This window comes from Nanorana parkeri, unplaced genomic scaffold (genome assembly GCF_000935625.1).
Source record: "Nanorana parkeri isolate BGI_ZX_2015 unplaced genomic scaffold, ASM93562v1 scaffold533, whole genome shotgun sequence".
In the NCBI taxonomy this organism is placed as follows: Eukaryota; Metazoa; Chordata; class Amphibia; order Anura; family Dicroglossidae; genus Nanorana; species Nanorana parkeri.
Window position 1 is genome coordinate 737737 of NW_017306801.1, and position 22886 is coordinate 760622.

The window sequence follows — 22886 nt, forward strand, 5'->3', positions numbered from 1 at the left end:
ATAACATTCAGTATCAATTACTTATTAAGTTATTGGTTATAAAGTTGCAGTAAAACTCCATCCATAGTACTAGGTGGAGCAGCAGAGACTCCATTAGAATATTGGACAAGACGTGGAAAGGATCCGGAGATGAAGATAGTACTGGATATAGTATATAAAGATGTAGGCTCTTAGTATCAATAACATTTCAGTATCAATAACTTATTCAGTTATAAGTTATAAAGTTGAAGTAAAACTCCATCCATGGTACCAAATGGAGCAGCAGAGACTCCGCTAGAATATTGGACAAGGTGGAGTCATGCCGGCCGTACACCAGTAGAATTGAATTAAACAAAGATGTATTTTTGGCACGCTTGTTTAATTCTCTAATAGTTAATGGGGGTCAAAATGACAATTGTTTTGGACCGTAGTGATGAAAAAAATCAAAGGAGCAGGATGGAAATTTTTTTCTCTAATGGACTAAATTCTAACAGTGAATGTGGCTTTCACTTGGGAAACTCCATTTATTATGAATTTTCATTGCAGACAGCAGTACCCCGTTGTGCCATACTACACCACTGCCTTTGTGCAAATCCATAGATGTGTTTGCAGCATGCTGATCCCAAAGTAAAGGAAAAAAGGGCCTGAAATCCTAAATATACCGGCATCTCATGGTCAACCGGAGTAACTTGGGGGGATGAGAGCACCACTAATCTAATTGTGGGCAGCACTGTGACTTAGTGTTTTGCAATTCTGCCTTGTAGCATTGGGGTTCCCTTATTTGAATCCTGGTCGGAACACTATCTGCAAGGAGTTGGCATGTTCTCCCTGTGCTCGTGTGGGTTTCCATCCACACTCTAAAGACATGCTGGAAGGGTAATTGGGGCCTTAATAGATTGTAAGCTCCTTGAGGGCAGGGACTTATATGAATGTGTAGTAGGTAAAGCACTGCTTGAATTATCGGTGCTATATAAATAAATAATAATAGTCTTTATTGCATGTGACAGGAGGTCAGGAGAAAAATCCAACACATTTCGGAAATCCTCCTTCTTTAGGGCTTTTGCTGTAACTAAGAGGAACATTGGACAATATATTGCAAAATATTATATATTTAATATACTGACTGGCAACAAATATCCTTTTATTTTATATTGTTAAGCATTCCTCTTAGTTACAGCCATCATCAAAGCCCAGATTTTTATGTATTTAAAACAGGTATTTATATATATATATTTATTATATTTAGTGCTGACAATTTACACAGTGCTTTACATAATGCACATTCACATCAGTCCCTGCCCTCAAGGAGCCTACCATCTAAGGTCCCTATCTCACATGCATACAAACAGAGCTGATTTAGACAAGAGCCAATTAACCTTCCAGCATGTCTTTGGAGCACATGGGGAATATTGCAAGCAGACTGGGATTCAAACTGGGGACCCCCAGTGCAGCAAGGCAGAAATGCTAACCAATAAGCCACTGTGCTTTCTGTGAAGGGGGACTCCTCACCCCCAAAACGTGTTGGCTTTGCCTCCTGACCTCCTGTCACATGCAGTAAAGACTAACTGGACTTTAATTAGACTAGTTACACTCTCAGCCTTTTGTATATTCTTTTCAGAACTCATGGCCTACCATGTGAAGAACATACAACCCCAACGCAGATATAACCCATGGTGCAATTTACACCCAAGACCCCACCATTGCAACAAACTAATGTAGACCCCCAAGTCACATGACATTCTGGGTTTACAAAGTAACAGTTAACACCAAAATAAAAAAGTCTCATCCATGTCTCCAACAGATCTGGCTTTTGGATTCACCCCGAATACGTGCCCATCAGCGTTGAGGTCCCGGCCGCGTTCCAGGACTTCACGGCCTGGAAGAGTCGAGGTGGAGCACAGGTACTAAATCCCCCATTTTTTTTTTGTCTCGAAATGGCGTTTAATTAAGACATGTTTCAGTGCCACCGCTTGGCACACGCCTCACAAACCGCTAATGTTTACTGCGAATCTCCAAATGTCTTTTACAAATTGGCACATAGAAGGCAGAAAGAAACGAGCGCTCTTCCTTCGAAATCACACAAAGACATGAGGAAAATGGCATCCCTCCTAAATGAGGAAGATTAACATACTTTAGTGTTGCAAACAATCTGGTTAAATGATTCTAATTCTCATTTCTGGCTTGGCTTGCAGTTTAAACAAAAGAATGATTGGCTACAGTTCAGAGCGGCATTAGGAAAGATTAGTAGAGACGGGGGGAAAATATCCAGATAAACCTGTTAAAGGGATACTAACCTAAAAAAAAATAATATTCTCTGGTTAAAGATGAAGTCCAGGGAGATATTAAAGATACAAATTAAAGGAGATGCTCAGGCACAGTACAAGAAACATCCCTGCGGCACATCAAAGGCCCCTTAATATCACTCTTAGGTAAATACTTTACAAATTGCTTTCTAAATACAGTGGTACCTCGGTTCACCAACTTAATTCGTTCAACGATTCTGGTCGCGAACCAAATTGGTCGCGAACTGAATCAAATTTTGCTATAAGCTGGGCAAGTGTGCACAGGTGTGCCTGTGACCGCGATCTCAACTAGAGGAAACCACGACCACGTGTCAGAACGGGGAAGATGGCCACTGTCATGTTCGTCACCCGATTTGGAGTCCGCGAACGGAAGCAAAACTTTGCCGTACTTCCTGTTCGCGAACCGAATTGTTTGCGAACAGAAGCGTTTGTTAACGGAGGTATTACTGTACCTTCATTATATACATGTATAGGCGGTCAGAAGACCTCAACCCTCTGAGCCCTGGGTCTTCCTCTGCAAGGGGCGGAGACTATCAGAGCCAAAGTGAGGCAAGGAGGAGGGTTGGCGCCTTAGTGGCAGTGCTAAGGAGTTTCCACCAGTATTACAGTGCATTGTAGGAAGCTTTTGGCGTGTCCCATCATTCTGCATGAGTCTCGGAAGCTTCCAGGATTTGACAACCATCTCTATCTTTTTGCATGGATTCGGGATAGCGTTGTCGGCCAGCACCGGAACCGCCATGATCAACAGGGAATTACTATACAATTGCAAAGGGAAATGAAACATTAACTTAACTTGGAGGGTTTTAAATGTTTTCAACCATGCAAAAACATATTTCTATTTTTGCCTGGAGATGGACTTTAATACAGCTACTGCTTCATTAAATGTATTTTGTTAATGCAAGCAATGTAAGTATCCAAATTTGATAACAGCCTCTTGCATTACCAGAACAGCAGAGCTCAGACTTGGGAGTAAAGAAGCAGCACAAGGAGCCAATTGGCTATGCCACAGTGCAAGCAGAGTGCTGATAGTAGGAGGGAGCACTGTGACTGAGGGATGAGCTTATTAGTCTGCTGCTTCTCCTTTTACTGACCAGTCACAGAGTAGGGGTGGGGAGGGGACCTGTAGGTGTTACTGCAGCAAATTGCATATGAAGAGATTAGGGTCAGATAGGAAACTACTTCAATTCTGACTGCTAGCTCTTTGGGCAATCAACCCACTTTGTTGCCTTATTTTGTTTTTTTTTAATTGGGTTTCTTTTGTCTTTTACTTTATTTTGTGGTTGATTTGAGGTCAGCTGTTTCATTAAGCTTTTTTTTGCTGCCAGGTTTCCCCCAAAAAAACAAGAACAAGCTTTTGTTTCAGTGGAGTTGTATTTTGGGATATATTTTTTTAATTTTGTGTTGATAGGATATTTATTTTCAGTTAAACTTTTTTTTTTTCTTGCTGCAGGGCTTCCCTTTAAAAATAAATGACTTTTGTTTCAGGCTGATATTTTTGGGTTTTTGTTTCTCTATATTATTTTAATTTTTCATTTATGATGATAGCACTTGATACTGACCAGCCAGTTTTTGAAGCTGGCTTTTGTTAGCAGTATGCCACTGCAAAAAAGTGAAAGATTAGTCTACATCTGCTCACAGTATATTATAATAGTGTACATACCGCCTCACAGTACATCACTCATGTTCACCACACTCACCTATCCCCAGAGATAAAATAAAAGTTAGGCACACACCAGTTGGGCCTGTTATTCTTGATTGAAACTGTACTGCTGCTGGCAAACTGCACGCTACTTTATCTTAATTCTTGTAGTGAAACCCTTGCCTGTACTCTTTTTCTCTATTACGTTTTGGCCAATTCTGCCTTCTTAAAGATGTCCTGCAGCTGGCCAACTTTATGACTTTTTACCAGCTTCAATCTTATAGTTCCTAATGAGAGCTTAACATAAATTTGGCAGTGGCTGGACAGTTTTCCATTAGCAAGAACAGGGACAAAAACCCCACACTTTTTCTGACTCTATCTGTTCTTTACCAGTAATGTTGGTACTCACAGTGTATCCGCTACTAAGAGTGACTTGTGTAAACAGTACCTGCCACTTCTTACCTCTGTGTTAGAAAGGGGCATCACCTATTCACTAAAGAACCATGCTGACTCATCACCAGCAAAGGAGAGGTTCTTTACTGCCCTTTACTTGCCGCTTAATTTCACTTGTTTTTAGCACCAATGCCCTCATGAAGTCAATGACCAGCAGAGAGGTCCTCTACTGCCCTCTTGAAGATCAAACTCCACCGGCCCACTAATTTAATTTCTTATTAACTCCAATGCCCTCATGAAATCAATGACCAACAGAGAGGTCCCCTACTGCCCTCATGAAGATCAAACTCTACCTGCCACTTATTTTGACTTGTTATTAACTTCAATGCCCTCATGAAGTCAATGACCAATTGAGAGGTCGCCTACTGCCCTCATGAAGATCAAACTCCACCTGCCCCTTAATTTCATATCTTATTAACTCCAATGCCCTCATGAAGTCAATGACCAGCAGAGAGACCCTCTACTGCCCTCATGAAGAATAAACTCCACCTACCCCTTAATTTGACTTGTTATTAACTTCAATGCCCTCATGAAGTCAATGACCAATTGAGAGGTCCTCTACTGCCGTCATGAAGATCAATCTCCACCTGCCACTTATTTTGACTTGTTAATAACTTCAATGCCCTCATGAAGTCAAAGGCCAATTGAGAGGTCCTCTACTGCCCTCATGAAGATCAAACTCCACCTGCCCCTTAATTTAATATCTTATTAACTCCAATGCCCTCATGAAGTCAATGACCAGCAGAGAGACCCTCTACTGCCCTCATGAAGATCAAACACCACCTACAAACTAATTTGATTTGTTACTAACTTCAATGCCCTCATGACATCAATGACCAGCAGGGACCAGTCCTCTATTGCCCCTATGAAAATCAAAATCCCCCTGCCACTTATTTTGACTTGTTATTAACTTCAATGCCCTTATGAAGTCAATGACTAGAAGAGAGGTCCTCTACTGCCCTCATGAAGATTAAACTCCACCTACCCCTTAATTTGACTTGTTATTAACTTCAATGCCCTCATGAAGTCAATGACCAATTGAGAGGTCCTCTACTGCCGTCATGAAGATCAATCTCCACCTGCCACTTATTTTGACTTGTTAATAACTTCAATGCCCTCATGAAGTCAAAGGCCAATTGAGAGGTCCTCTACTGCCCTCATGAAGATCAAACTCCACCTGCCACTTATTTTTACTTGTTATTAACTTCAATGCCCTCATGAAGTCAAAGGCCAATTGAGAGGTCCTCTACTGCCCTCATGAAGATCAAACTCCACCTGCCACTTATTTTTACTTGTTATTAACTTCAATGCCCTCATGTAGTCAATGACCAGCAGAAAGACCCTCTACTGCCCTCATGAGGATCAGACTCCACCTGCCACCTAATTTGATTTGTTATTAATCCCAACGTACCAACAAATGTTATTACAAAGATGCATGAGGGTGCAGCACAAATCCCCCAATCAAAATGCACAGTATGTGTATTCATTATATGATTGATTTAAGATGTTATCAAGGGGGGTCCTTGACACTAGACTAGCTCGACTTTTACAGTAAGTGATGTAAAGTCCACAAGACAAAACTCAGGGACATAAACTTGACTTTTATGTCGACGCTTCCCCTGCCTCAATACAAAAGCTCTATAAGAAAATCATTATGTCAATATGGAGAATATCTTTACTGTGCCTTTAGCTGTCAATATGCTTTTACTGCCTAGATCTCTCGATGTGGAAACATCTCTTTTAAAGGCTTCAAGATCTATTCCTGCCAAGAATTTGGGATTAATATCAGCGAAAGTAGCGGGAACACCGAGATTTCAGATAGTTTATTGCTTGGCCGTTTGGATGGCGAGGTAAGTGATGAAATTTAATCTTTCCGTTCAGAGTTAGCAGGCATAAATAACCTTTTGACAGTTCCACTAAGACCAACCCGTCCGCTGTGCTGTTGCCATATCAGAAAACAAGGCGAGTATAGCTCTGAGCTGTGGAGACAAATTTGATAAAAGTAAGATTCCCGGGCTTCACTTTTACTCATGTCTCAATCCTTCAGCATGTTTAATAACGGCAACAAAATATTGTATTTTATTAGCTCGACTAATAATAACACAGTGTTTGTTTGTCCTGGAGCATATAGGTGATGGCTTGAACTGTATTTCATTATTTCACGCTCTCCGGGGATTAGTGTGATATACAAAATCTTGGGGATAAGCATGGCATACAGAATATATATGCTACTTCTGGGAAATGCTTCTCGGTGCTTGACATTTATGGCTTTTTGTATGTTCATCAGAATTGAGGGAATATCCCCTCAGCCTTTGGCTTGGCAGAACTTTAACTTGACTTGAACTGATGTCCATGGGTCACAAAATGAATTTGGCCAAAGACTTGTTATATACAAGTCTATTTTTTTGCTTTTCATGTCTCCCCTTCCAATGGCTTGATTGCCTTCCTTGGTTCCTCCTTTCTCCCCCTAATCAATATGCTATAGGTGATGGCTTGAACTGTATTTCATTATTTCATGCTCACCGGGGATTAGTGTGATATACAAAATCTTGGGGATAAGCATGGCATACAGAATATATATGCTACTTCTGGGAAATGCTTCTCGGTGCTTGACATTTATGGCTTTTTGTATGTTCATCAGAGTTAAGGGAATATTCGCTCAACCTTTGGCTTGGCAGAACTTGACTTGAACAGATGTCCATGGGTCACAAAATTAATTTGGCCAAAGACATGTTATACACGAGTCTATTTTTTTACTTTTTAGGTCTCCCCTTCCAATGGCTTCATTGCCTTTCTTGGTTCCTTCCCCCCTAATCAATATGCTAATTACATTATTAAATTCAATCTTTCTGTTTCTATTGCATCTCTTATTTTAGACCCACCAACATCATCATTGGGTCTCTTTGGTTCTCTGTACAATGCAGGCAGATTATGGCTGGTGAGAGGAACTGGTAGAGTGCTGTAGCGTTCCAAAAACATCACAGCACCTTGCCTCAGTACTCCACTCAAAGGCCCCTAGGCCCGATGCAAGTAGTAGTTCTTGGGAGGAGTTATACAAATATCAAAATGCCTTGATGGATTGGTGTCAGTTTGGAGGAGAAGCCGTTCCTAGGCAATCAGTATTTGCATGAAGACCTACTGTAGGTAACATCTACATGTGATTCTGAGCCTCCATGATTGAAGAAACTGAAATCCAATGAATGAAAGAAGCGGGCCAGGGAGAGTCGGGCTGGTGAGGAAAGATCTAGATGATGCGGGATATCATAAGGAGGTCAGGTGTTTCTCCATGTCTAGAATTATTAAAAACATTGCGATATGGATTAACTGCAAACTAAGCAAGGGAATGTGAGGCAAATTTTCAAAAGTACCGATTAAGTTTAGGAGGCCTCTGGATGTTAGGTGTTAGTTGAATTAATTACCCAAAAAATTAAAAGCTTTCCCCTTTTAAACGCTCATATATTTTAAAAAAAACAACCTTTGAATATATCTGAGAAGGAATACTGGCCTAGGGAACCCAACTAGGCTGGCAAATTTTTCTCCTGAGAAACAATTCACAATCCCCAGAAAAACCCAAATTAACTTTATTACGGAGGGCTCCAGCAGTGCAGTGAGGTGCCAAGAAAGCATGGCTAAGTAAACATAATTAAGTACAGGGCCCTCCCTATAATGAGGCTATTGCCTCAGGCAGCTTTCCTTTGGGTCACGTGGTGGGTCGGCAGGCAGAGCAGCATGGCTGCTGTGCTACACAATGTTTGTGCCACCCTCTTTCTGGTCATAGCGCCCTAAGTTGTTAAGAGCCAGGCTGGGAGATGTGCATGGCTGTTACCAGCTCTTAGCAACCTGAGACAATCCGGCTGGCGTCCCACTCAGCTCCTGCCAACCAGTTACGTCACTGGTTGCTAGGAGTTGGGCTAGATGAGGACCAGAAGCAGAACCAGAGCCGGGCAGGGAGATGAGACAGAAGCCACACCCCCCCTTCACCGGTTAGCATGCACCACCAGCACCCAAACACCCCCCTGCCTCAGGCAGCAAAAAGGCTAGGGACGCCCCTGAGTAAGTTACTAAGAGGGGGCGGGCTATGTGCAGACACAAGTTGGTAAATTGACAGGGTCTCTTTAAGCACGGGAAATCTTCTGCATGGCTGCACACTGATGGAAATGACTTCTCATAAATCCAGTGTATTTTTAGCCCAACTAAACTGCTGTGACTTCATTACCGTGGTTTCTAGGTCAGGTTCCTGAGGTGTGCAGGGTTTTTGTGAAAGAGGCGCAGTCCTCAATTTTTTTTTTTTGCTATTGTTCGCTGAATGGTCCTTTCCAGGCCCCGGAAAGACCGAAATAGCTCCGGCAGCACATGCGGCTTTTAATATTCCTGGTGAATTCAGCAGCTCGCTCAGCGCGCGGGTGTTGGGAACCTTGGGGAAATGAGACACTTTGCCGTGAGTTTTGCCAGGGGTTCAATTATAATTGTTATTATCTTTGTTATCTCATAATAACATCCCCTGTGACACAATTTGCATCTTAATTTATGTAACGCTCCCATTAATAAGGATGTCTACTTTGCATCAATTAGGTAGCAGTGACATTCACGTTCCTCGCTTCTGCCACCGAGGCAATGGGACTTACTTTAAGATAAATATCTGGAATTAAAAAATATGTCTCTTCGTACAAATAATTGCAGGAAATCAGATTAGCCAGTTAGCAAAAAAATGGGAACGCGATAATTGCAATGTTTTTCTTCACCTTCTGTTGATGTTCGTTCTCTGGAAGCAATGTGAACATGCAGCTAATGAAATTAAAGAGAACCTGTTTTATCAACGTTCTACCATTCGCAGCCCCTGAGCACAGCCCAATCTGTCTTTATGTCCCACACTGCACGAGAGGAGGGCTGGGAAATACTGGCTGTATGGAGGTCAGTGAGGGATAGCTTTAGGAATAGGTTGCTTTATGCTGCTTCCAGGGTTGTGGAGGTGCAATGGCACCAACATGGCGGATGTTTGAACAGCATGAAGATACTGTAGCTATTCATACTGGGGATGCACGATGTTATTTTTTGGTATCGAGTACGAGTAGCGAACTTTGATGTCGGTACTCGCCGATACAGAGTAACGATACCGGTGCTTCCACTGGCATGGAGCCGGCTTCTCGGGCAATCAGGAAGCTGGGCAGCGGGTAATGACACGCCGTCCGGCTTCCTGAATTCCTGGGAAGCCGGCTCCATGTTCGGCCAGCTCGATGCTGATCAATCAGGAAGTTGGCTTCCCAGCTAATCAGCATGTAGGCGGATGTTTGGCCAGCTCGATGCTGATCAGCCGGGAAGCCGGCTTTCCAGCCAGTCAGCATGGAGCCGGCTTCCTGGCCAATCAGGAAGCCAGGAGGGGGGTCATTACTTGCCGCCTGAAGCCGGCTCCATGTTCCCCTACGGCACTGCTGGTCAGAGGAAATCATCCCCTGACCGGAGGTTTCGGTATGGGGGATGGTATCTGAGCATTTGGGCGAGTACTTGTATTGGCACTGATACCGATACTAGTGTCGGTATCTTTGTATCACTAATTCCTACACAGTGGTTTAGTGGTTAGCACTTCTTCGTTGCAGCACTGGAGTCCTCAATTTGACCATCAGGACATTATCTTCATGGAGTTTGCATTCTCTCTCTGTGCTTGGCTGGCTTTCCTCTGGTTTCCTCCCATACTCCAAAGACATGCTGGCAACTGGTGGCTCCCATCTACTGAACCTAGTCTACTGAGCGCACCCAAGTAGGCTGCCAAAACAGCAGATAAAGTGTTTTGAGTCAGAGGTGGAGGAATGAGCCAAAGAATAGAAATACATTAATAATAATCATTTAAAAAATATAATTAAATTAAAGCGAACCTGTGCTTTGACCACGCCGGGCAAGGCAACCGGTCCACTCTAATCCAGGTCCTCATAGCTACCTATACTTAGCTTCTCTTGTTCCCCTACCACTCTGATCACCTGGGTAAGTGAAGCGGCATATCTGGTGGTGGAGATCATGTGACCCAGATCCCGACCTCCCATGTGACAGCGCTGGTGATTGACGGCTCTGGCACCCAGCACAGTCACACAAGGGCGTTAGCTACTTAATCTGGAATAAATATGAAGTTCAATGACTCATTAATTAGTGAAGGATGAACATGGCAACCCCAGAGCTTCCACTCTACACAGGAAGTCCACTGTGCCAGGTCCCATCATTTATTTCTGACTCACTTTATGTCATATAATTTACTATTACTCAACATATAGTAAGTTAAATAAATATAACACAGAACATATATTTTTTATTTTTCTTTCATTCACAGGACAAGGCTTGCATGGCGTCTGGTGTTACTACCCCGAAAAGGTTTCAGTTAGTCATCTCTAACACAACTTTTATAAATTTTGACCGGCAGACGTGCAGCGCTCTGAGCACATGTTCCGGCTGTATGAGGGGACAAGGTGAGGGAATGAGACGCTTAGAATCTGATACTATTTGTGTCGTACATTTATTATAATATTTCATATACAGAAGTGAGGCCACAAGAGTCCTTACTTGTGAAATGAGAGGCACTCAAGTAGTAACATATGGGCCCTGCTTAATCTAGGAGTACTGTAAGCCCACACTGAATGATGACACACTCCCGGATGGCAGGTCCAACGCAGCCTGGCCAGGGTCCAAAGGAACTGTCACTCACACTGGCTGTCATTCAACCCAGAAGATAAACAATGTCTACGAGGTTAGCCCTAGCATAATTATCACCTGAGACATGGGGGCAGGGTTTTGTTTAGTGGTCACGTTCAGGGGGAAGGGGGTGTGTGGTGGTTGTTTATGGGGTGCTGGTGGTGCATGCTACTAGCCCTTTGGCCAGCATCCTGGTGGTGCACTGCCCATCTCTGGCTGGCATCCCACTCAGCTCACTGATGCCACTGATTGCCAGGAGCTGAGCAGGATGCTAGCCAGAGGATCCCGGGTTGGGGGGCAAGATATGTATGGCTCTTGCACATCTCCCCCCCGGCTCTTAGCAACCTGGGATGCTCTGGCTCTGCCTGCGTCCCCCCCCACGTGACCCAAAGAGAAGCCACTTCAGGCAACTGCCTCAAACTGCCTCATTATATGGACCTGGATGGCCAGGAGCAGTGAATCTGCAGAGTGCAGAGCCAGAGAAAAGGGTGCCCCCACACCTGGCTGCAGCCCATTTAGTCCAATACTTACCTCTATTCCAGTTCCAGCAATCTTTACTGTGGAGCCCTGCCACACTGAAGATGACTGGAATGTGGTCCGAGGTAAGTATTGGACCATGTGTGCTGTGTAAAGAAAGTGAGGAGTGTTAAACACAAAACTGTGTGGAAAAAAGCCAGAGTAGTACTGAACACAGTGCCACCCTCATTTCCTCAAACTTTGCAAGACGGTCATATTTAAATCTCACGTCTATGCTAGGCAGCCATGTAAGGTATCTGGAGAGCATTTAAGAAATATTGGGACTTAGACTTGGGGATGATGACCTATATTGACCTAGAGATAAATATTTTTATATTTATATATTTTAACTCAAACCTCTCTAGTAAGAAAAACAATGAGCAGTACAACAGTGAACCTCCAGATCTCCTGAATCAAGCAAAGGCATGATTTCATAGATGAAGTTATCTACCTATTAGGGTCCATCCATACCATATTGTTGTGTGCTGTTGACACATTATGCACAATGAATAGACTCAAATGCACTTGAGTCTATTCATTTTGCAATTCACAACCAAAGGCATGGCAGCGTGTCAATGCATGTATCGCCATGCATTTCGCAACACAATCATGTGAATGGGCCCTTAGACTGCAGAACAGGGGGGCCTAGGCATAGGAAATGCACTTCTATATATCGGAAGTATTCAGCATGAAAGGTGCATTTCTCAGAGTGCTGCTCTGGCACAATTAACATTTTTGGAGCACATCTTCACGTTTGGAGTTCATGTCCACCTCTATGAATGGTTCTTTTACTGTTGCAGCTCTTATATATGCATTGATAATAACACGTCTTCCATTCCTCCTTTTAGGGGGCTTCACAGTAAAAACCCGGAGGCTTACCTTTGTAAACTCGCCCAGGAAATCACTTTTCCCATTTGCTCATTCTGCCCTCGTTGAAGACGTCGATGGCTCCTTCTTTGGCTGGAAAGGGAGCCACCTGCTGGCCACCACGGGTATCCTCCCGTGCTGCTGCCTGGCAAAGGCCGACATCAGCGGTGGCGAACTAGCCAGCATCTGCCCAGCCGACAATAAATTCCACCGCATGTCCATCTCTTTGTAAGTATTGACAGCGGATGATATGAAATTGTAAATCCGTCTTTTCTTACATTTTCAGGAATAAATGCAGAAACCTAAAAAATTGAATTTTCATCTTTGTTCCTGCATTATCTTAGTACCATTTGTCTGAATACTTTCCCTTCTCTGCCTTATTCTGACTTTAATAACTTCTCATTGTCTCTGCAGATTTTAAATAAACTCCTGTAGTCTCTGACCATTTAAAATGTGACCACACAATGCCCCTTCCCCTGTGTCTTCTGCCCTCTCAATATTTTGAAGCCGAAATTTAATCTGCTTATACTTTGCCTTTCCTGGTTCCTTCCTCCCTCCTTATCAACATGATAAATACCTTATTTTAGACCCAGTCACGTCATCACTGGGTCCCTACGCTTCTCCATACAATGCAGGCAGATCATAGAAAGGGAAGGCAGGGTGCTGTACATAGCTTTTGGAAAAACATCACAGCATCCTGCCTCAGCACTTCTTTAAGACCCCTGATGCAGTGGCGTCCCGAGGCTGGGTGACACCCGGAGCGCTAACCGAGTGTCACCCGGCCGAAACGTCACCGCACGCGTGCACGATGACGTCATCGCGCACGCGCGGCAGTATTCTGATACCTGCCGGCGGCCATCTTGGATTTCGGTTCTTCCAATCATGGAAGTTCAGCATCACATGCGGGCATTACTTAGGGTGCTCTCCATGCAAATGCAGCTCTGCCTAGAAAAACCCACTCACCCAGACTGACTCCTAACATCAAGGCATTTTGATATTTGCATAACTCCTCCCAAGAGCCAGCCCACTACTTGCATCAGGGCAGTGGCGTCACAAGGGGGGTGCCACCATTGGAGGGGTGACACCAAAATGACTCACTATTATTTGTCTATTTTACAATACAAGACATGTTTGACGCCCCCCCTCCCCTTTAATGACAGCGCAGACGGCCGGCTAACACTTCAAAGCTGGTGTTTTAAGAGGCACTGAAAACAGAATGCACGGCACAGCAGAAACATAACAGATCTATTGCACCTCGCAAAAGTCAACTTGTAAAAGTCACCTCACCTCCCGGTGTAGGCTCCTGGCCCCCGTGAAGGGAGGATTAGAATGCGCGGTTCATTTTCCTGGTTACTGGCTAGTAAAACTGAACATCAGCCCACATACAGCCCATTAATACACACATACATGTGTAAAAATTATTTATATCACTGAAACGGAAGTCTAAAAATCCAACAAATAAACATTTAATATGGCGGGCAAGGAAATAGTAAATACAATGGAATGCCATGTACATAAATACTGACATCGGAAATGTGGAGCCCCTTCCCAATGATTGAGTTCAGGTGTTCCCAGGGAAGGGTTCTGTTTATTCTACATTATGCAAAGACAGTTGTGCTCTTCCAACCTTGTGGTAGTAGTTTGAAGGCCCTTTTCTGTGTCAGCATGACTGTGCACAAGGCCAGCTCCATAAAGACATGGCTTGATGAGTTTGGTGTGGAAGAACTTAAGTGGCCTCCTCAGAACCCTGACCTCAACCATAGGGAACACCTTTGGGATGAATTAGACCACCCATTGTGAGCCAAGTCTTCTCATCCAACATCAGTACCTGACCTGACAGTTTGGTAAAGGCCCTTTTCTGTTCCAACATGACTGTGCACAAAGCCAGCTCCATAAAGACATGGTTTAATGAGTTTGGTGTGGAAGAACTCCTAAACCATGACACTTTTAGAATGCACAACACTTTTGTTATCAGACAAAGCAAGTAGAGCCCCTGACTTGGCCGTATTGTCCAATCACTTAGCAAGTAGAACCTGGGCCGAGCCGAGGGGTAGGCAGAAACACCTTGGGCACTTCAGCAGGAGGGGGCACAAAAAGCCAGGTCCTGCGACCTATGCCGTTGAAGTAGTTCATACCCCATGGGGGAAGGGGCCACACTTTGGTGTTTAGGGCATGGGTGCTAAAGGTGTTGGTGGTTGTTGTTCGTGAAACCGTTTTCTCGCTTTTAATCTGTTTTAGAGGACGAGCACCCATCATCGGTTACAACGTGACAATCAACAACAGCAGGAATGGAAGCAGCACTGTGAATTATGTGGAAGACACTCTGTCCAGCTTGTACGGCTGGCAGGCCCTGCTCCTGGATAAAGAAACTTACGCCATCAAATTCCATTCCCCGGACAGGAGGAACGCGTTACATGTGAGTCTAGCCGCAGTGATAGAAAAATGCCATATGAAGGAAAGTGCAGAATAAAGCATTGTGCAATGCAGAGGCTGTAGTAAGCAACCGGTATGAAGCAGGGGATGCAGGTGCCTGACACTCCTGGAAGTGTTAGATGCTGAAAGGACTGATGGAAGCTGCGTAGCTGGAGAAGAGGGGAGGTAGGAGACACGGGCCATGGTGGAGGTCAATATAATACCTTCTCCATTGCAGGTGACTTCAGGAATCTTTTTTTATACAGAGACTGAATCCCTTTAAAACAATTATGTCCTCTACAAGAAATGTTAATTGTCCATGTAAACCCTTCCTGCCCCCTTTCCCCTGGCCCTTTAAGAAGATCTTACCACTGGAGGCTTTTCCTGGGATCCTGATCGGCTTCACAATGATCACGTGATCATGAGCCCATCCTACCGGCTCCTTACTGTTGCTATTGACCGGAAGCTGTCGGTTACTGCTCGGTCACAGTGCTGGGGGCATGCACTTGAGTGTGGTCGCTGCACAAAAAAGTTACGCATATGTGGCAGCATGGAATAAGGCCCACCTCCACATAAATGCTTACAGTCGGCAATAGGTTGGGGGATAGAATATTTTGACAGTGCACTTGTTAATAAAGACATCTGGAAATCTGGGTCAAAAGGTCCCACCTCTGGTAATATTGATACCCTTAGCACTCTCTTTTTCTTGCCTTTTTATATTTTGCTAAGTAACCCCTTTAAAAAACTGTGTTAATACTAGTATTCAATCTCTCTTATATACAGTATTCTGCCACTTTTGACGATTTTGAAGCGGGAAATTACATGTTTGTACAGCACCGGAATTTGTGGAGATCGGTGAACATCTCCATAACTTGTGGGCTGGCACCTGGGAGACCGCTCCAGTTTGCTCCTCTGCCAGGGAAGAATGAGGCCTGTGATTGGTACTTCAACAGCGCTCTCGGAACACTGACCTACATCGGTAAGAGGGCCATTCAAAGGGAACTGATCACAACGGTTTTGGAGACTGCCAATGTCCGAATTTTAAAGGGGTGCTAGTTCCAGGGTAAATCATTCCAAAAATGTGCAAGTTCTGGGGTACAGTATCCCAAACTGGTGGTAGTTCTAGAGTAAATCATCCCAAATAGTTCTGGAATAAGGGTAAATCATCCTAAAGGGAGCTGGTTATGGAGTAAATCATCCCAAAGTGGTGCTAGTTCTAATATAAATTATCTCAAAGGGGTGCTAGTTCTGGGGTGAATTATTCCAAATCTATGCTATTTGTGCGGTAAATTATTCCAAATTGGTGTTGGTTTTGGGATAAATCATCCCAAAGGGGTGCTAGTCCTGTGATATATCACAAGGGGTGATAGTTCTAGAGGAAATTATCCCCAAATGGTGCTACTACTAGTGTAAATTCTCCCAAAGGGGTGCTACTTCTGGGATAAATTATTCCAAATTCGTGCTAGTTCTGAGTTAAATTATTCCAAATTCGTGCAAGTTTTGGGGTAAATCATGAAAAAGGGATTTTAGTTCTGTGATATATCATCCCAAAGTGTGCTAGTTTTGGGGTAAATCATCCCAAAGTGGTGCTAGTTTTGGGGCACATCACCCCAAAGAGTGATGGTTCTAGGGAAGTCATGCTAAAGGTCGATAGTTCTGGAGAAAATCATCCCAAAGTGGTGCTAGGGGCAAAAGAGGTCACTTCTACATTGACCACCACTGTAAGAGGTCACTTCTACATTGACCACCACTGTAAGAGGTCACTTCTACATGGACCACTAATGTAAGTGGTCACTTCTACATTGAACAGCAATGTAAAGGGTCTCTAGAATGTTCTTTTCTGTCCACAACTATTAACCATTAATAAAATGCAGAGATGCCAACACTCAGAGATCCCTTCAGTTATAAGTAGACAAAGTAGGTGATACAAATGGGCAGAGCCTACTCAAAACTGAGATTTGAGTTCTTAGCAGTTTAGTTTAACCGATAATATTGTGTGTATTAATTCTTCATGGCCCATGTAATTGCAGGAGTGTTGGGGGGTGAATGTTGTCCTTTGCCTGAAGTCCCCTTAGGTTCTTGCTGCTTCTGTTCTCTTCCTGTCTTTATTTTCTATAATGTAAAATGAATGAATTCAACCTTCTAATGGACATGGCTCATTGGTGAACTCAAATGCAGAAATGCCAACACTCCAAAGTCCAGGCCAGTTATAAGTAGGCAAAGTGAGTGATACAACTGGGCGTACTCCAAAATGAGTGCTTACCCTTCAATCCATAGTGCCTGATCATACGAAGGGTAGGATGTGCATCCAGGAACCACCATAAAACCCACAATGAAATGTAGGGACCTTCTTCAGTGCCACAAAGCTCTGAGCACCACTGTAACATGGGGACTGTCACAGTACATTAAGGACAGTCAGTAGCATTTCTTTGGCCATTATTGTGGATTTGTTGCTCCATTTTCTTGTGACAGAAAACGTCAATACAGTACATGACCCCGTGTCATACTTTATTTGTTTACAAAAGAAGCAAACGCTGGTTTTAAATGGAAAGTGCGAGGTGACGGAGGGGTTACAGAAAGCAGCACAGCTGCGTGAGGTCAATAGAGGAAAGTCCCGGAACGGCAGGTCTCCTACTGGCTACAAACACTGTCCTATTATAGAATATCACATTTGTCATTGTAACTGCAAAGAAAACAAAACTACAGAGAAGTACAGAATAATAAAATATGTATCCAGCCGGAAAGAGGCTCGATTGTGCTCAAGGAAGGGTAGACTAAAAAATAGAAAAGAAGATTTTGCTCCTATACTAAAGCCTCATCTTGAATACACGGGAGATTTTATGGGGACCAAGGCAAAAAAAAAAGGATGTTGTAAAATTGAAGAGTATGAAAACGGACAGCTAAGGGGCATGGAGTGACGTGTAACTGAACTCTGTAGGCTTGATCGACTAATGGAATCGAGTCTTTATCACTTTGTAAAATAAATGTTCTTCTAACTTAAGCTGGCCAAACATCAGTGGAATTTTCTTCAAAACTATTCATTTTTGGAACATTTGTTCAATTTTCTAATAGTTAATGGGGACAAATCCATGATTCGAGTTAAAACTTTTGTGGTCATGATTATTTCTTTGGTTAAAGGAATATGCATGTGCGAAAGAGCAATACAAACAAAGGAAGAGAGAAAGAGAGAGAGAGAGAATGAATACACACATACTTAGGTGCACCTTGCTAGTACCGGGCTGGGCCCCCTTTTGTCTTCAGAACTGCCTTCTTTCTTCGTGGCATTGGTTCTGGAAACATTCCTTAGAGAATTTGATAGCATCACGTAGTTGCTGCAGATTTGTCGGCCGCACATACATGATGTGTCTATTTGTAAGACTATACTCGGCCGCTCGTGCGATACTGCGCAAGCGTGTGGTCCTGTCCTCCGCATTTTGGGGAAACACAAGCTAATGTATGCGCTGACGCTGGTGCACAGGATATGACGAAACCCCCTCTGATAGATGGGCCTCTTTAAACTAGCTTGTCCTGTGGATTATTGCTCATTTGTCTTTCAGCTTGTGTGTGTTGCTTCCTGTTTCTCTGCCTGTTTTTTACCTGTTGCCTTGACCCGGAGTGCCGTTCACTGCTCCTGATTGCTGCCTGCCCTTGACCTCTGCTTGCTCCTGGATTTCGCTTCTGTCTTCTGCTCCTGTACCTCGCTGCCCAATTGGTGTGACCTTTGGCCTGTCTGACTTTGTCCTGCTTCCCGCTGTGCAGCACGCTGACCTTCCAGCTCTCTCCTGGTCCTGTTCCTCCATCCTTGGAAACCAGCTTCTGGACTGTGTCCTTGCACAGCGTCTACACACCCTTTGGCACCTGTGCTGCTCTCTGTCCTCACGCTCCCTGTCTCCACTCTCAGAGTTGCTAGGGAAGCCTCCTCAACTAATTTGGTCTTCTACCAGGTACGTGATAGAATCTCCCATTCCACCACGTCCTAAAGGTGCTCTATTGGATTGAGATCTGGTGACTGTGGAGGCCATTTGAATATTTAATTATCATGCCCAAGAAACTAGTCTGAGATGATTTTAGCTTTGTGACATGGCATGTTATCCTGCTGGAAGTAGCCATCAGAAGATGGGTACACTGTGGTCATAAAGCGATGGACATGGTCAGCAACAATACTTAGGTAGGCTTTGGCGTTTAAATGGTGCTCAGTTGGTACTCAGGGTCCCAAAGTGTGCCTAGAAAATACCCCCCACATCATTACACCACCAGTCTGAACCATTGATACAGGGCAGGATGGATCCATGCTTTCATGTTGTTCATACCAAATTCTAACCCCACTATCCGAATGTCACATCAGAAATCCAGACTCATCACACCAGACAACATTTTCCCAATCTTCTATTACTTCATTTTGGTGAGCTCTTGAGAACTGTAGCCTCTTCCTAGCTGTCATTATCACAGATTTTCAGAATTTCGTACAAGCGTTCAAACTAAATTTTACCTGTGTATGGATAGGTTTACTCAATAAGTTGAAGCCGTGTTAACTTCAATGATCCAATCATGTGCAAGCACATTTTTTTCTCTTGCATATTATTGGATATTTAGAGTGAACATAACTTTTGCCAAGGAAAAGAAACATTTGCTTTTTAAAGGAGAACTATGGGGTCAGGGCTTTTCCCCATAGTTCTCCTTAGGGTAACGGGAGGACACAAACTAGCATCCTCACGTTACCCTAAGCTCAGTATACCGCGAGCTACAGCTCGCGATATACTGAGACGCCGCAGCCGGAGCGGATCCCGACATCGATGTCGAGATCCGCCCAGCTACGTGAGTGACAGCTGGCTCTGCCTATCTAGAGGCAGAGCCAGCTGTACCCACCCCCTCCCCTGTCCGTTCCGCCAGTCAGCACTGGCGGATCGGAGCAGGGAGGCTGGAATCCACCCCCGTCCGATCCGCCAGCGCTGACTGGCGGAACGGACGGGGGCGGGGGGAATCCAGCCCCTCCCCTCCGATTTGTTTCGTTCCAAAACGAAATTCGGATGAAATTTCGGCAATTCGGACATGCGGATGTATCTGAATTCTGAATCACAGCTATACCGAATGCAAATTAATCAGAATTTCCGTTTACAAAATTTGTCAGCGGTAGTCTGGACAAAATTTTGTTTGTCGAACGAAATTTCGTTGCAGCAAAATAACATTTGAGGAAAAAAAATTATTTTTTCCCCTCGAATGTCACTTTGTTGCAACGAACGAACAGCCGAGCGAGCGAACGAACGAAAAGAAAACGAAACGATGGTTCGTACAGACTACTGCTAACGAATTTCATCCGAATTCCGAAACAAATTGATTTTTGGGACCTGAAAAGCGAAATAACGCAAAATCCGAAACGAAACTAAACAGATTTTTTGCTGGTGCACATGTCTACCCTGTATATGTATCATATGTATAAGCATGCATAGAAAATACTAACATACAGACTACCATAGACTAGCTTTGCACCACAATGCCATCTAGTGCTCAAAATACCTAATTACACAAGTAATACAATCATAGATATCAGCATAAGCTGTTGTATTTCCAAAAAGCTGACATTTAGATTTGCTTGGCCTCCAGTGTGCCCCTATGCCTTGAAGGAAGAATGGGCTAACTCCAGGCGTACCTCACTCAATTTATCCAATTCCATATATACTCCAAGATGGAGGCTTTCATAGAATAGAGTTAGGAGCAAACTACACAGAGGGGCCTTGACGAGGCAGTGCGACTTCCACATTTGCAAGAGTTATGAAACTAAAACCTCTGTTTGTAACGCAAGTTGTGAGACAATGTAACTTGTTTTGTTTTTTTCTCAGGTTAGCTGGTAAGAGGTTCTGGGAAATGTTTGTGTTTGTACTTTGTCCCAGCACAGAATTGTGCCGAGACTACAAACTGAGCTGCCCATGCATGGCTCTGTGTACACTTACAGGAACATATGCTGACAGGCCGGGAGAAGTATCTATAACTGAAGGGACATTCACAGTCTCATCTGTCATAACAAAAAGTGACCTGATATCGCCATTTAACAAAAATACATATCAATGAGGTGCTGAGATTCTGAAGTTTATTCGATACAGAACATGGGAAGACCATTATCATTTGATGAGTCAACTTGCTGCGATAAGGCTGCTCATGTGGGTCAAGGCTTCCCTTTAGCTAGGCTGACCATATTTCCTTGGGGCGGTTTTAATATTCTGTAATCACGAAAAAGTAAGATGATAACAAAAGTTTTATGACAATATAGTAGATGTGATATTCAATGCACTGTCACCGTTCTGGAATTCGGAGAGTTAATATATGTGGATTGGCCTACTTTGGAAATATTACATGCATACATCACCCTTGCATTCTTTCTGCACCTTTCCCTCCTTCCTATACTGCCTGATATCCTTCCATTGTGTCAGTCTGAGGAGCAGAGAACTATGCCATTAACCTTGAGATGTCTTAACACTCTGGAGCACGGCCCTGCTGAGATAAAAGCTCTGCTGTTGATCATATAAAATGCCTAGCTAAAGTCTCCGCCTGCGCTCCTTCTTCCTCCACGGCAGCACTGACTGGGAGGAAGTTACGCATAGGTGCAGAGTGCACTCTGTGAACCTATACGTAACTTCCTCCCAGTTAGTGCTGCCGCAGAGGAAGAAGGAGCGCAGGCAGAGACTTCTTAGGAGTGCACTCTGTGAGCCTATACGTAACTTCCTCCCAGTCAGTGCTGCCTCGGAGGAAGAAGGAGCGCAGGCAGAGACTTCTTAGGAGTGCACTCTGTGAACCTATACATAACTTCCTCCCAGTTAGTGCTGCCGCAGAGGCAGAAGGAGCGCAGGAGGAGACTTCTTAGGAGTGCACTCTGTGAACCTATACGTAACTTCCTCGCAGTTAGTGCTGCCTCGGAGGAAGAAGGAGCGCAGGCAGAGACTTCTTAGGAGTGCACTCTGTGAACCTCTACGTAACTTCCTCCCAGTTAGTGCTGCCGCAGAGGAAGAAGGAGCGCAGGCAGAGACTTCTTAGGAGTGCACTCTGTGCGCGCCTCCTTAAAGAGACCGGCTGGCCGCACGGATGTAGACGTTAAAGCCTCTCATTCAGGAGGCGCACAGACTCAGAGAGCACTCCTAAAAAGGAAAGCGGGACAACATCGATTTTTTAAAAGAAACTTTTAAAACGGGACATATGGTCAGCCTACTTCATCGAGTACTTGGAAAGTGACTTAGACATGCCCCAACATCACAAGAGCTAGATCAATGGTGGAAGAGCCGAAAAATGCTTGGGCACTACAAACTGGTAAACTAAACATGAGATTGTAGTCCATCACAGGAGCGAGCTTGGAGCGGTGACTACTTTACAACACGCACAGGGACCATGGGGAACAAAAGTAGCCCCCCTCCAGAAGGAAGGACAGTGTCAGCACCAATTCAGAGATGATTGGAGGATCTACAGCCGAGTGATACACAAATAAGATACATTTTTGTTCAGAGTTCAGGGACTTGAATGTATTTTACAATATAACTCCGGAGTTAAAGGAGAACTATGGGGTCAGTGTTTTTCCCCATAGTTCTCCTTAGGGTAACGGGAGGACACAAACTAGCGTCCTCCCGTTACCCTAAGCTCAGTATACCGCGAGCTACAGCTCGCGGTATACTGAGACGCCGCACCTGGAGCGGATCCCGACGTAGATGACGGGATCCGCCCAGCTGTGTGAGTGACAGCTGGCTCTGCCTATCTAGAGGCAGAGCCAGCTGTACCCGCCCCCTCCCCCGTCCATTCCGCCAGTCAGCACTGGCAGATCGGAGCGGGGAGGGGGGAATCCAGCCCCTCCCCCTGTCACGGCAGAGAGCCGTGACAGGATCGAGAGGTGAGGGAACCTGGTATGTGTTCTCTCACCTCCCGATCTCCTGAGCCGACCTGTGACAGTCTCATTGTCACAGGTCGGCTTAGAACTATGAGGTGAGTGGAAATCACTCATCTCATAGTTCTCCTTTAATGTCACTTTAACTTGCGATCACATGATTATCCAGCACTGGGTCTTT

General features: G+C 44.3%; 1 protein-coding gene across 1 annotated transcript in view; it reads left to right on the forward strand.

Annotated features, from left to right (window-relative positions):
- LOC108791199 (fibrocystin-like) overlaps positions 1–21615 on the forward strand; it is a 135406-nt gene extending 113791 nt beyond the window's left edge. Inside the window, exons 10-18 of the mRNA XM_018561607.1 lie at positions 1781–1880; positions 6090–6224; positions 10691–10826; positions 12414–12660; positions 14671–14848; positions 15628–15858; positions 18604–18788; positions 20682–20820; positions 21484–21615. Coding sequence (XP_018417109.1) covers positions 1781–1880; positions 6090–6224; positions 10691–10826; positions 12414–12660; positions 14671–14848; positions 15628–15858; positions 18604–18788; positions 20682–20820; positions 21484–21615 — 1483 coding nt within the window. The remainder of the gene's footprint in view (positions 1–1780; positions 1881–6089; positions 6225–10690; positions 10827–12413; positions 12661–14670; positions 14849–15627; positions 15859–18603; positions 18789–20681; positions 20821–21483) is intronic.
- The last annotated feature ends 1271 nt before the right edge of the window (positions 21616–22886 follow it).